The sequence below is a fragment of the Diadema antillarum genome, unplaced genomic scaffold, assembly GCF_040938485.1.
Source record: "Diadema antillarum isolate AM-2024a unplaced genomic scaffold, OU_Dant_1.0 scf00000166, whole genome shotgun sequence".
Classification (NCBI taxonomy): domain Eukaryota; kingdom Metazoa; phylum Echinodermata; class Echinoidea; order Diadematoida; family Diadematidae; genus Diadema; species Diadema antillarum.
The window spans coordinates 1,667,186-1,679,918 of NW_027271055.1; the positions used below are offsets into that span (position 1 = coordinate 1,667,186).

Here is a 12,733-nt window from a genome sequence, read left to right on the forward strand (position 1 = left end):
TGCCCACTTCTGGTATGGTTAATATGAATGCTTTTGGAGCACATGGGGAAGTGGTCCACTTCTGGCTCAGTGTGGCACATGGTACACATTCGTGTGTTCCTCTAGTGCGGGTATGGTAAGGTATGCTTAAGTAAAGCAATCAAATGCACCCATAGACTCACACTCTTTAAAGGGTGTAGGGGCTGCAGGGTGAAGGAACTGCATCGGAACATGCAGCACCATTAGACTCATTTACCATATCACCTGACTTGCAAAGAGGTTGGTTATAAACTTCTCAAAAAAAGTTCTGCAAGTCCAATTTGACGTATAATATTTCTCTCAAAACTATATCATTTTATTCAAATGTGACATCATAACAAAGCCTGATTACTCATCTTTACAATGACACCTCATTTGCTATGATTGAGTATTCCTGGAATGCGCAGTATGACTGAGTATAAGGAAAGGCCAAATGTGAAATGTTGCAAAATAGAGCAAACATGTTATGTCAAACAGTGTAATTCCCATTGGCTTTGTCGTTTCAGGGAAGGAATGCGTTTGAAAAGAATGCATTGTGAGATAATCATTAGATTCTAGGCTTCATCCATGAATTAAAAAATGCAGTAGTATCTGCGGATTAAAATTAAACATAAAGGTTGAACAAACAGTCATCAAATGTCTAGGAAATGGGAGTTTTTGAATGTGCTGTCATTTCAGCACTGCTTATTCCACTGGCCTTTTTTCATCAAAACTGTACATTATCAATAGAAGAATTGTTTCGACTTTTCACTTTTGATCTGTCCTCATACTCAGCTGTTTTGCACATTCCAAGAACACCCAATCATAGCAAGTGAGGTGTCATTTTAAAGATAAGTAATCAGGCTTTCTTTATGATGTCACATTTGAATGAAATGATATAGTTTTGAGAGAAATATGATACAACAAATTGGGCTTGCAGAACTTTTTTTGAGGAGTTTAAATGTGTGTCATTTCCTGGGCTTGGGAGTACATTGGGAGTGATATGTCCTCACCTACAGTATTCTATATTGCACATACCCTGGACTTTCAACCTACAAAAAAGATAAGTTTTATTATTAATCCTTGAAGGATGAGATGATTTTGCCATGACACATGCTTCCCATAGACACCTGCCCAAGTATACTCTACTTGGGACAACTGGTAGTCTTCAACACACACACACACACATACATACCATAAACAAGTCAAGACATGTATTGCTACAGTGAAGCACATTCTTCTATTCCACTGACTGCAAGAACATCTTAATCTTACATGAGGTCAAAGGTCATGCTTTGCATGAACTGTACGAAACTTCTACAAAAATCACACAACTTGATCGTTTCAGTTGATTGAAACTGTGGTCACAGTGCTCACACTCTTAAACAAAATTCATGCAACAAATGCTCAACTGCTGGTAACACCTGTGAACAAAAATAGAAATAACTGCTGAGTCAAAATGCCATTGTACACAACAGTACAAAGCATATAGAGCTTCACTGCAAATAATTCACATATTGGTCGTGGGTAAAATTGAATTTTCTAACAGCAGGATACTTCTGAATGAACGTTAGTTATCATCATGTTAAAACTCTATTCGATCTAAAATGTTAATTGCTAAAGACAGATGTTGATGTAATTTCTGCAGTTCATCATTCTATATTTTGTTGCTATTGGGTAAAGTTGAGTATGGTGGATCCTCATTATAAAGAAGTCAAATATGGCAGAACCCTCTTTATAACAGGCTGATTTTTGCACATCTCAACTCATTCTATTCCCTTGTTTTTGTACCCTGATATCATGAATAACCCGACATAGCAAGAAAATTGTCATGGTTTTTAGGTCTTCGTTATTACCAGATTCCTCTGTACAGTGTACAACAAGAACAGTGAAGATTGGTAGAGCCTATAAGTAATCATGCAATATTCATATATCTTGTTTACACTCTGACACAATACACAGTCCCTCAAGGCTACAAGTCAGATAAAAAAATGTGTGCAATTTCCTCCTCTTCAGTGTTATCTATCAGACAAGGTTTTTTCATTTCACACACTATTTAAATACAAACACTTGTGTCACTTAAACAAAGACATGCATCACATCACATGCCATGACTGGTCATCTGCACTGTAGCATCGTGATAACACCTCTATCACTATGTCATCACAGACTGGTCAAACACTGGCACAAAGAGTGGAATGCACAGATTATCTAATCACACTGCACTGGATGATAATCCAACAATATTGCTATCTCTTGACTACCTGCATCTATATAAAGAAGTCTCTGTGTGCTGGTCAGGCTTAATACAATCATTGATACATATTGGCAGATCAGCTCTCCACACACCAATATAACAGATGCAAAGCTTGAAAATAGTATTGCAGTATTCTGAGGGCCAAAGAGGTGTATTTTTAGTGGAAAACTGTATTCTCACCTTTCCTGCAATAGATACACCTGCATGTGTGGTACTACAATATGGGGAAATTGTATTTTCTATGAAACTTGCAGAATTTTTGGCAAAAAAAGATACAAAATACACACACAAAAAAAGAAGAAACTGTTGGCATCTCTGGAACTTGACAAAGAGATTTCAAATCATTGTATCTGAGATGAAATGATTGCAGTAGTTTCCACATAGTAACAACAATGACACTCATAGTTTAGCTGTCAGTTACAATGTTCATCGTTCATATATTGCAAATCTAAAGCTCACTGCTTGTAAGTTGTGACAATGATTGTGGATTTATGTAGTGGCTACCATGGTGACAATACTCACAGCTGATTGGATGCTCTGAATCTGTAGTCATGGTGATAGCAGTTATTGCAAGATTTGATTGTTGTGCATGATGTCTGGATGAAGGATCAGTAGATTGTGATGACTACAGTCATCTCAGAAGGGTGAGTTCATCCCGAGTTTGGTGCCAAACTGCAGCCGAGTTCTCTTCTGCCATCTCACAAACACTCTGTGACGACGACAAAATCACAGGAATTAATTGCAAAAATCATTAAGTAAATAACATCAAACTCAAGGATGTCAGTATTCAGATTTTAGAATAAGAGATTGTAGAGAGCTTTAAGAGAGATACTTGTATGTAACATGCATCTCAATCAGCAGTAATTGACAAAACAGGGAAGCTTTTATATTCTTCAGTCACAGCAAAAAGAAATAGTTGGTTTTTCAGGGAATCTCCTGCAAAAATAGGGGCACTTGGCAGCTTTGCAAACTTTACGCCTGAAATACAACAATAAAATGGCAGATAACCTCAGTGCATCATAATACTATGCTACATAACATATCCCAGAAAACCTTGGTTTGTTTTCTGGAAATATTTGAAGCTTAGTTAAACACTGGATCATCATTCAATATATCACATTCGAAATGACATGCGAGTACTGCCCTTAAATTCAGGACCTAACCTGGGATTTGAACCTACATCACCTGCCGCATACAGGGCAGCAGTACTACCACTGTGCCGAAGCCAGTTCATGGTAGTGACGTGAAGAAGATTGAAAGGCAAAAAGTTTCTGAACGACAGATGCTGCATCGTGAATGATCGCAGTGGCTCACTTGGCTACGGTAAGCTAAAAAAGTCATCTCTTGAAGTAATGTATTTTCTGTTTTATTTCCTGTATGCGTGTCATTTTGTAATGCGCAGTAGAGTATATTATTATAGTAGCTGCGCAATATAAATGTCCTTTATTATTATTATTATTCAAAAAAATTAAACCTCAAAAATGTGGCATTTGGACTAACTCTCCTCATTGAAAATTCATGTTTCCTTCAAACACACAGGAAGAAGACAGGGTCATGTGACCATGAGGGAAGTTTATAGTCAACTTACTGAATCTCATACTGCTTGATGGCCTCACAGAAGAAGATGGCCGCCAACGGCCACAGAAAGGCCAGGAGCCAGACTGAGAGGGGAATAGCTCCAAGACCAATGGTCATCTCCCCAAAGTTTGGTGACCCCCAGATCCTTACATCCACTACAAAGTAGATGATTTCCATTATCAATCTAACATACATTCGTGAAAGTGAAGAAGAAAACGATAGAAAAAAATGAGAGAAAAATCTCCATCAATGAACATACCGCATTTGACAAAATAATATCACATTTGCGTAGTTATGGTTTATTCTATATTTGAAGGGCAACATTACATACATGTATAAGGTACATGTAAAGCTGCATTTGATGTCATACAATGTAGTACTCATTACAAGCAAATACATAGTTACTAAAAAGGCATTTTAGTTCATTAACACTTTGAAAGTCTGCACTTGACACACAAATGACCTTGCTGAGGGGATCACTAAAGGGTAAAAAGAAGTAATAATGTTCATGCTAAGGAATTAACATGTATCTGTCAGTAACATCAGAAGACTTAGTTTACATATGGAACATTTCAAGCAATTCCCTTGGATTGTAATCTAGGTTACCGTACTACAAAATTGTTGAATCAGAAAAGATGTTATTCAGACTTTTGAATTAATACACGATCTAAATTGAAGGAGATATATTTCTACAATAAGTGCATGCATGAGTATCATTCAGCAGACAAAAGCTTTAGTCCATAGTAAAACTCACATGGCAACAATGACAGAGCACCAGAAACGATTTCTGAATGGTGGTTTCCTCCACACTGGCTTGAGGCAGTACACAAAACTTGCTGAAGACGAAACTGTAAAAGAAAAAATGAAAGGACTTTATTGTGAATTTGAGTAGATTTTGAGTGAGTAAGTGCAAATATTTCACACAGATTCTGTTTATATTCGTTCAGTGTTTTTTTTGACCAAGAAGGGCTGAAATTGTAACATTTAGACCTATAAACCTTTACAGTTAGCTAAAGAAAAATAACACAAACACGACCCCACCTATGTCCGGTCTTCCCTCTCACTCTTCATGATTCCCACGCCAGCATGCTACCACTGCCAACGGACTCACATAAACATCATTGACCACCTTCCCGGTAGAACAAACCACAACACCTCACCCCCTCATTACCTCCCATTACAATGGGAGCATTATGTAACTGTTTGTACAGATCCAAAATATCCCAATAAAGATACTTGTCTTTCCAACTCTTGATGCGTGTACTTCTCAGTTAAATCGTCTCAAAGCTGTGTCTCACACCAAGGCACCCAAAACATTTACAGGTTCAATTTTCTTTATGCTGAATGAGGGCACACCTTCTACTCCGTAAACAGGCTAAGACTTGCATCTCACATGATAATACACTGTATGCTCTCCTTTAGGAATTATGATGTGATGCTCTTTATATACGGGAGCCTCTTCAGTGTTGCTACTGTTCTACCAATGGGTGTTGCTATTATATTATCCTAGCATTGAAAAGGAACCCAATTATATATCAAGGTTGTGAGGGACATGGTGGGTAAAACATCTTGTCTACGAATGAAGGCAATTGAAGGGACAGAAACTCAGCACCTCCCATTGAAAGTACAGACTCTTCTAAATTATGCCACAGTGACCCCACAAATAGAGGTCAGTAGAAATCCCCTTTGTGGGAGAACCACATCTAAAATATATGGTAGATCCCACTTCACTAGGTAGGGGGCAAGGTAAAACCCCTGTGAAAAGTTGCTGAAAAACACTAAAAACTGGTGTACTATATCGCCTTGTCCCCTTGCCACATTACCCCTAGTATATTTGGGCAGGAGTCTATGAGAAATGCCTGTTACAGCAAAATCAGCTTACTCTCAGTGGGTTAAACAAAAGGTATAGACAAGGCTCACTGTGTTCTGATAGGAAGAAAAGGTCAATGCTCTTTGCTGGCCTAATGTCATTTACCAAGAAGGTTTGTGGGATATCTGTGAGTGTGATACATTTTGACAGCAAGATTTCTGGCTTACCAAGGAAGAGGATGAGAATGAAAGTTTGGATATTTTGTGCTAGAACCAGATGAGATGAAAACTCATCACCAAGTCCGTTCCACTCTGATGTTGAGTTTCTGACCAAGAAACAAAAGAAAACAAGTAAACAAGCAGAGAGAGAGAATAAGACAAAGAAACTATGAAATAGTCAAAGAAGTGCGTATAAATACATGTATTGCTAGTCCTGCAAAGGGAATATTTCCCATCTCTTACAAAGAAGATGAAGAGCCATGCAGATAAATTGGATGTTCTTCTTCTTCTTTCAATACTGTGCAGAGTGGCCTTCTAATAAACTCACATAGCTGTTCATATCCACTCATTTACAGATCTATTACACGCTATATTTTCCTCTTCTTTTTTACATATCAAAATACTACTAGGTGAGCAAAGAGTGAAAGAATATAGACATTTTGTCTGTAAGTCCAATAGTTATAACACTGATGTTATACGAGGAGAGAGAAGATACTGTAAAGCACGAAATTTTTGCTTTGCGAATTGGGAGTCGCTGGCCTTTTTAGCGGCATAAAACTTTGGCGGGTTACCACTAGCATTCAATTCATATAATGCAGACAAGAACTTTTGTGTGTACCTCTATTTGGTAAATCTTGGCTACCACAAGAGATGTGAAATTAAAATGCACATGAAAATATCTAGTTTTACAGTATGAGAGGGAGGGGAGTTCCCCAGGGTTAGAGGCGGAGCTAACCTGTTAAAGAGGATGAAATGACACCCCCCTGGGAGTGAGGTCGACTCCTGACAGAAGGCATACAGGGTGAGAGCATGGCACAGGACACAGATCACCACCGAACCAAGGAACTTGAAGACGAAGGAAAACCCAAACATGAGAACATGCTGTCAAGCGGGAGAGAAAACAGAGAGTAGGATGAGAGGGTAAATCATCAAGAATGTTACCTTTGATGTCAATATGGTACAATTTGATATTTTTGTTAATGCTTTCTGTTCCTTCGATGATTTTATTCAAATTTGTTATTCCTGATGTTGAGTTGTTTTCATTGCAAGTGATTGGCAAATTGCCCTTCATCGATGCAAATAAACAATAATTATTCAGTGTTTTGAGTATCAAAATGGCGATTACTCAAAACAATGAATAATATGTGTCAATAAAAAGCAATATCTTGAAAATCTTGATAGCACCTGCCAATGTTAAGGGACCTTTTCTCTTCCCCCCCCCCCCCCCCCCATGATCTAATGTCTGCATTGAGTACCGAAATGTGATGTCACAGCCATTTGTTACCAAGGAAACTAGTGCTAAACAATCCCACGTAGCCCAAATATCTGTGAACACAACAGTTGCTAACCATGCTCAAACAAAAGACTATGACATCATCACTTCTGCACTCTATAAAGAGATTGGACAGTGCCCACTATTCTAAGGTATCTCTACCCTGGACAGTCCAGGGTACTCACGTCTGTGTTCTTCTCCCTCAGGTTCTTGCCGGTGGCCTGGGTCATGACCTTTGACTGGCAGTTTGACCCCATGAGGGAGCTAGCCAGGAGTGGAAGTACGACAGCAGCCAGCCAGAGAACATGGCGGCCGCTGAGTGGGGGAGGCAGGAAGAGAAGTGTGGAGAGGAGCTGGACACCGCTCACTGCTAGCAGGCCCAGCAGCATGAAGTTGAAGCAGTTCACCATGCTGTTGCAGATACCCCTAGCCTGCAGAATGGAATGGTCCAGAATGCACATATTGCTATGGATTGACTATGGGATTGGTTGTACCATTTGATGCACAGAGGTGTATTATGGTCACTATCATCACAAGTGTTCTTACATGGCATGTGACATCTTTGGCAACATCTCACTGTGCTTTAGGAATTTAAAAACAGGTCACAAAAACAGTCAAGAGAGAGATAATGCTGTATGGTAATATTTTTATCAATGCCTTGTTTTCACTGAAATGAATTGACTGGAATTAAAGATGTTTTCAATTCTTTTGCTGTATCTGCATGTTTTCATTTCACACAAGGTAATTATAACCCATCCCCAAAATCAGTGGGTAGAATCCCCAAAACTATGTTTACCACAGACATAGGTACAGTTGGAGTGTGCAGTACTGCCAAAAGGGTCTTTGTGTACATTGATGATGTACCTCCAGCATTATATCTTTCTCGCGAAAGTGTCTGATAGATTCCATGGATCCATTCCTTGACTATACTGATGCATAAATGATCAGATCTCTAGGTGACCATGGCAGCCAGGGCAATGGTAATAAGTCTTTTAATGATTCATCATCAAAACTCAGAGAGAAAACATATGCTCCATTGAAAGTATTTCTGGAATCCAAACTACTTTTTTGGTTCACTGAAATGGACCATTATCTACAATGCACAGTCAATAGGCGCGGTCAGACTGGCAAAAGATCGCGATCTTTAAGATCTCAAAGTTTTGCTAGTATGACCACAAAACTTCCCGCGAAATTTCCCGCGAAACTTCTCGATCTGTGTGCGGGCGGTGCCTCCGAATCGCGAGGCCATTGTCACGTACAGATGTGCATTGTTACGTCACAATCCCTAGCCGTCGGACGGCGCACTCTTGCTTGCGCGCGTACCAATGGCCCAAACTTCGCGATCTTAAACTTCTCGATCTTTTGCCAGTCTGACCGCGCCTATTGTCTCTTGATTGTCCTGTGGCTCCTTCATTAGGCCAAAAAAAAAAAAATTGTTGCATTGGCGTAACATGAGATTTTCAAACAGGGTCGGTCGGGCGGATGTTTTTTTTTTTTTTTTTTTTTTTTTTTTTTTGCTACCTGCATTTTACGTGTAAAACTCGTGCTCAGCTCAGTAAACAGTTACAACTGCTGCAGCGAATGTGCTGTGTTCATCTATTCTACAAATCATTTATGAGGCCGATATTACTGGAATTATACCCCTTCACAGAATTTAAAGATGTTGAAATCCCTATCCTGAATGTTTTCACTTCATATTTTACTATTTTGACTTAGATAAGATAGATGCAAATTGACCCATATGTACGATCTTTTCATCGCACACGGCGATCTCTATTACAGTCCCACATATACAGATTCGTGTAAGTTCTCCACACAAGAAACCTATGGCAAAACTGTGCACAATACATCGCAGTCTGAATGCTACGTATACACTGAATAAATCTTGTTAGAGTACGTGTCCGTGTTGGAAACAGATGACGTACTGATCAAGGAAGGCTTATGCGAGGCGCTAGATCTCTCCCTCGTACATCCGATATCCCCAGAGCCGTTTCCACTCCCGGGTTTGTGCGATCGCGATCGCAATCAACAAGATATTTGATATCGATACCAAAAAAAAATAATAAAAAAACATGGGGTCGGCGGAATTTTTAGGGTCGGGCGGGTTACGCCAATGCAACAATTTTTTTTTTTTGGCCTTACCAAACAGAAATTAGGAAGATGGGCAGAAAACTATGGAATACTGTAAAAGTGAATATTTTCGTGCGACCAATTTTTCATGCTCGGCTGGGTAAGATGAGTTTCGCATGTTTTTAATTCCATGAAATCAAGACATAAACTACTCGAACATTTGGCAAGCAAAAACATTTGCATGCTTTTATTTTTGCACTAGTTTCTGGTTGTGCCAAATGCGCGAAAATTTCAACACTGCAAAAATTTCCACTTTTACAGTACTACGAAAGAATAATAAGACTGAAAAAAACTGACAGCACACAAATGAGGTTTGGAAGAAGACTGGTAACTGACCTCTTTTATGATTGCCACCAGACTGATGTTATCAGAGCGATGGAAGGAGAGAGAACAGGGCAGACTGGTGAGTAGTGAGGTGACCTCCATTGGAGACTGGACCTGGGCTGAAGCCGTCCAGTTTGGTGTGGGCTTGGACATGGCCTCCTCGTTGCTCATGCAGACGTGTGGTGGGAAGGGCTCCAGACCAATGCTGTGTGGAAGGACAGAGAGGTAATGGTCACTATACATGTGGTCCACTAACAATGAATAGGACTATGATGGCGCAATGGTAGCCTTACATAGCTCAGCGCAATATACCTTTAATTCTAATTTGTATTAACAAGATGCCGTAACAAAAGTATGAGCCTAACTTCAGTTTATTGCATCCTAATTTTTAACCCATTGAGGACGGTTTGATTTTGCTACAACACGCATTTCCCATAGACACTTGCAAGAGTATACTTGGGACTCGTCCTCAAAGGGTTAAGGGAGAAACAAGCCTTGTACAACCTAATCAACATCCATTGGTTTGTACATACAAACTATTTTCTTCTATAGTCTACAATCCAGCTACTTTAAGTTTACAGAGACAATAACTGCTTCTTTACTACAACTTTCATACTATTTACCATAAATGATACAATGTCTCCTTTGGAGAGCAAACTTCAATGAGAGAAATTCAGACATCAAACTTACAGTAGGTGACGACACTATCACTTAATCTTATTCACATCTGAGATTGTGACAAATATTTCTCTCCAATGTTTTACCCGAAGACCAGAAAGAATTGTAGATATTCACTGACTTTCATATCTCTGGTCTGATTCTAGTGAGACTTTTCAGTGATCTGTTTCAGTGCTGATTTTACTCCAATAGAGTAGAGTTTCAGTTGGAGATGAGTTGCTCATTGAAACTCACCTGATGTCAGCCTGAGCAAAGATGGGAGCGTTGGTAAGGTTCAGACTACTCCCCAAGCAGCACACCACCTCCCCGTATTCCTGCATGATTTGGATCATCTCTCGGGTGGCTGGAAGGCAAATTTGGGCAGGTACAGAGAATTGGCATAGATTTGTGAACATATCATCTATTACTTCAATAGTGCTCAAGGAATAAATACAAACATTTATAAGGGATGAGGACTAAAGTTGAGTTGCTGAACACATATTTGATTTGGTAAATGGTAAATCAATATGCTTGTTTCATAAATTCTACTATCAGTGTACTTTCAGAAGTATATATACACACTCAGGTTGCAATGTCATTGCATGTGCTGTTAAAGGGACCGTACAGTTTTGGTTGACACCTAATTTCAGGTTTCTAACATTTTTGGTGAGATAATGAGAAACCTCTTATGAAATATGAAAGAGCATGTAATTCTATGAGGAGTTCAACGTTTAATTGATGAAAATTTGTTTTGAAATGGCTGAGATATCCAAAAAAGAGCGATTCTAATGAAGTGTGGGACCCACACTTTATAACGATCGCTTCGTTTTACTTTGTTTTTGGATGTTTCTGTCATTCCAAACCCGATTTTCATCAAATAAACTTTGAATTCCTCTTAAAATGGTATGCTCTGTACTATATCATAAGTGTTTTCTTGGTATCTCGCAAAAAGTTAAAAGCCCAATTCTCATCTCCACCAATACTGTACCATCCCTTTAAATATTTTGAAGTAGTTTTTTTATTCTTTGTATTTCAGAAGTAGACTGATAATCACAAAACAAAGGAAATGATGCATCATAAATGCAATGTAAATATTGTATACTGCCTCAAGGCTGAACCACTGCTAACTTTGAAGAAAAGAAAGGAAATAAATCTATTCCCAAAGGACAGAATAAAGAAATAAAGGAATCGACAAACTCACTTTCAGGTGTGACATCTGTAAAGAGTGGAACAAGGAGAGGGACGTTGTCAATGTTCTCCAGGTGAGGTCGGATGTTTGAAATTCCTCGAGGGAGCTTTGCCTGATAGAATGAAGGAAGACCATAGTAGTTTTATTACAGGTCCTTGGGGGAACAATTTAAAATCTCATGATGTCTTTAGACTACAAGTGTGTTTTCATCCTCACATACAAGTGTGTACCTCCCATTCACAATCCATCACAACATCTTGCATAAACAAACTGGTGATGAATGTGTATCCTACTGAGTTTTGAAGATTCAGAAAACAGGATTGTAGCCGATCCAGGCACTGGTATATTGAAGCCATGCCTCTCATTGCCTTATGACGACAAAGACATGCAATAATCAACAAATAAATTGTAATAAAAAGCTGCATAAAGAAAATGGTATAATAGAATAGTGTAGAAACTTCCTTCAACAAAAAGAAACATTAGGATTGAAGAAGATGAATTGATTTTTTATGCATGAGAGGAGTCAGCTCACCCTGTTTGAGATATCAAATCCTCCGGCTGTTTCACTCTCAGTCAGGTGACTAAGGGTGTCTGTCTCAGCAACAGAGACGTCACTGTTAAATGTCTGTGTCTCTGAGATCTGCCTCCTGCGATTGGACAGGTCCACCTGGTCAACGGCCGAGCCGGACAATGACCGACCCAAGAGGGCATCACTCTCCTTGGCATCCTCCGAGTTGTTGCCGTTGGGAGCGGGGGATGTTGGGGAGGTGCTACGGGATACCCTCTGGGATCCGGGGAGAGAGGAGCTGGAGACATCTGACATCAGTCTCTGGCTTCCACCACTCTCTCTTCGGGATTCAATGGCCTTTCTTGATTTTGCTGCATCATCCGCTGACATGGCGTCCTCTGAGTTCTGCACCTGCCTCTCCTGAGATTGGTTAGGCTTCTCCTTGTGGCTGGAAGATGCTCCCTTTGGCTTCAGGAGCAGATGGTGGACTGCTTCGTCGTCATCGTCATCTTCATCTTCATCCTCGTCCTCATTGGCATCCTCCGTGTCTGCATCCCTACTGCAAGGTCTGTTCAGTTGCTGGGCTGAGGACGTTCTCATCACGATGGCCTCATCTTTTTCCTCACCTCCATCACCCTCACTGCTCATCTTTCCAGCTTTGCCAGGTTGCTCGGCAACCGCATCCCTTTCGGGTGATGCTTTGTCCTTGGGGGTCAGTTCTTCCATTTCGAGCTCTATAGCTTCTACACGATCCTCAAAGTGGACACGCTGAGGTTCAACGTCAATTGTCAC

General features: G+C 39.8%; 1 protein-coding gene across 1 annotated transcript in view; it reads right to left on the reverse strand.

The window, feature by feature from the left end:
* Positions 1 to 2,890: 2,890 nt before the first annotated feature.
* The window catches only part of LOC139722481 (transmembrane protein 94-like), a 29,558-nt gene continuing 19,715 nt past the window's right edge, over positions 2,891 to 12,733 (reverse strand). The window contains exons 21-30 of the mRNA XM_071633770.1: positions 11,966 to 12,733; positions 11,446 to 11,545; positions 10,500 to 10,608; positions 9,600 to 9,792; positions 7,319 to 7,564; positions 6,597 to 6,742; positions 5,870 to 5,967; positions 4,587 to 4,680; positions 3,843 to 4,016; positions 2,891 to 2,963 (exon numbers count right to left, since the gene is read on the reverse strand). Of these exons, the coding sequence (XP_071489871.1) occupies positions 2,891 to 2,963; positions 3,843 to 4,016; positions 4,587 to 4,680; positions 5,870 to 5,967; positions 6,597 to 6,742; positions 7,319 to 7,564; positions 9,600 to 9,792; positions 10,500 to 10,608; positions 11,446 to 11,545; positions 11,966 to 12,733 (2,001 nt within the window). The remainder of the gene's footprint in view (positions 2,964 to 3,842; positions 4,017 to 4,586; positions 4,681 to 5,869; positions 5,968 to 6,596; positions 6,743 to 7,318; positions 7,565 to 9,599; positions 9,793 to 10,499; positions 10,609 to 11,445; positions 11,546 to 11,965) is intronic.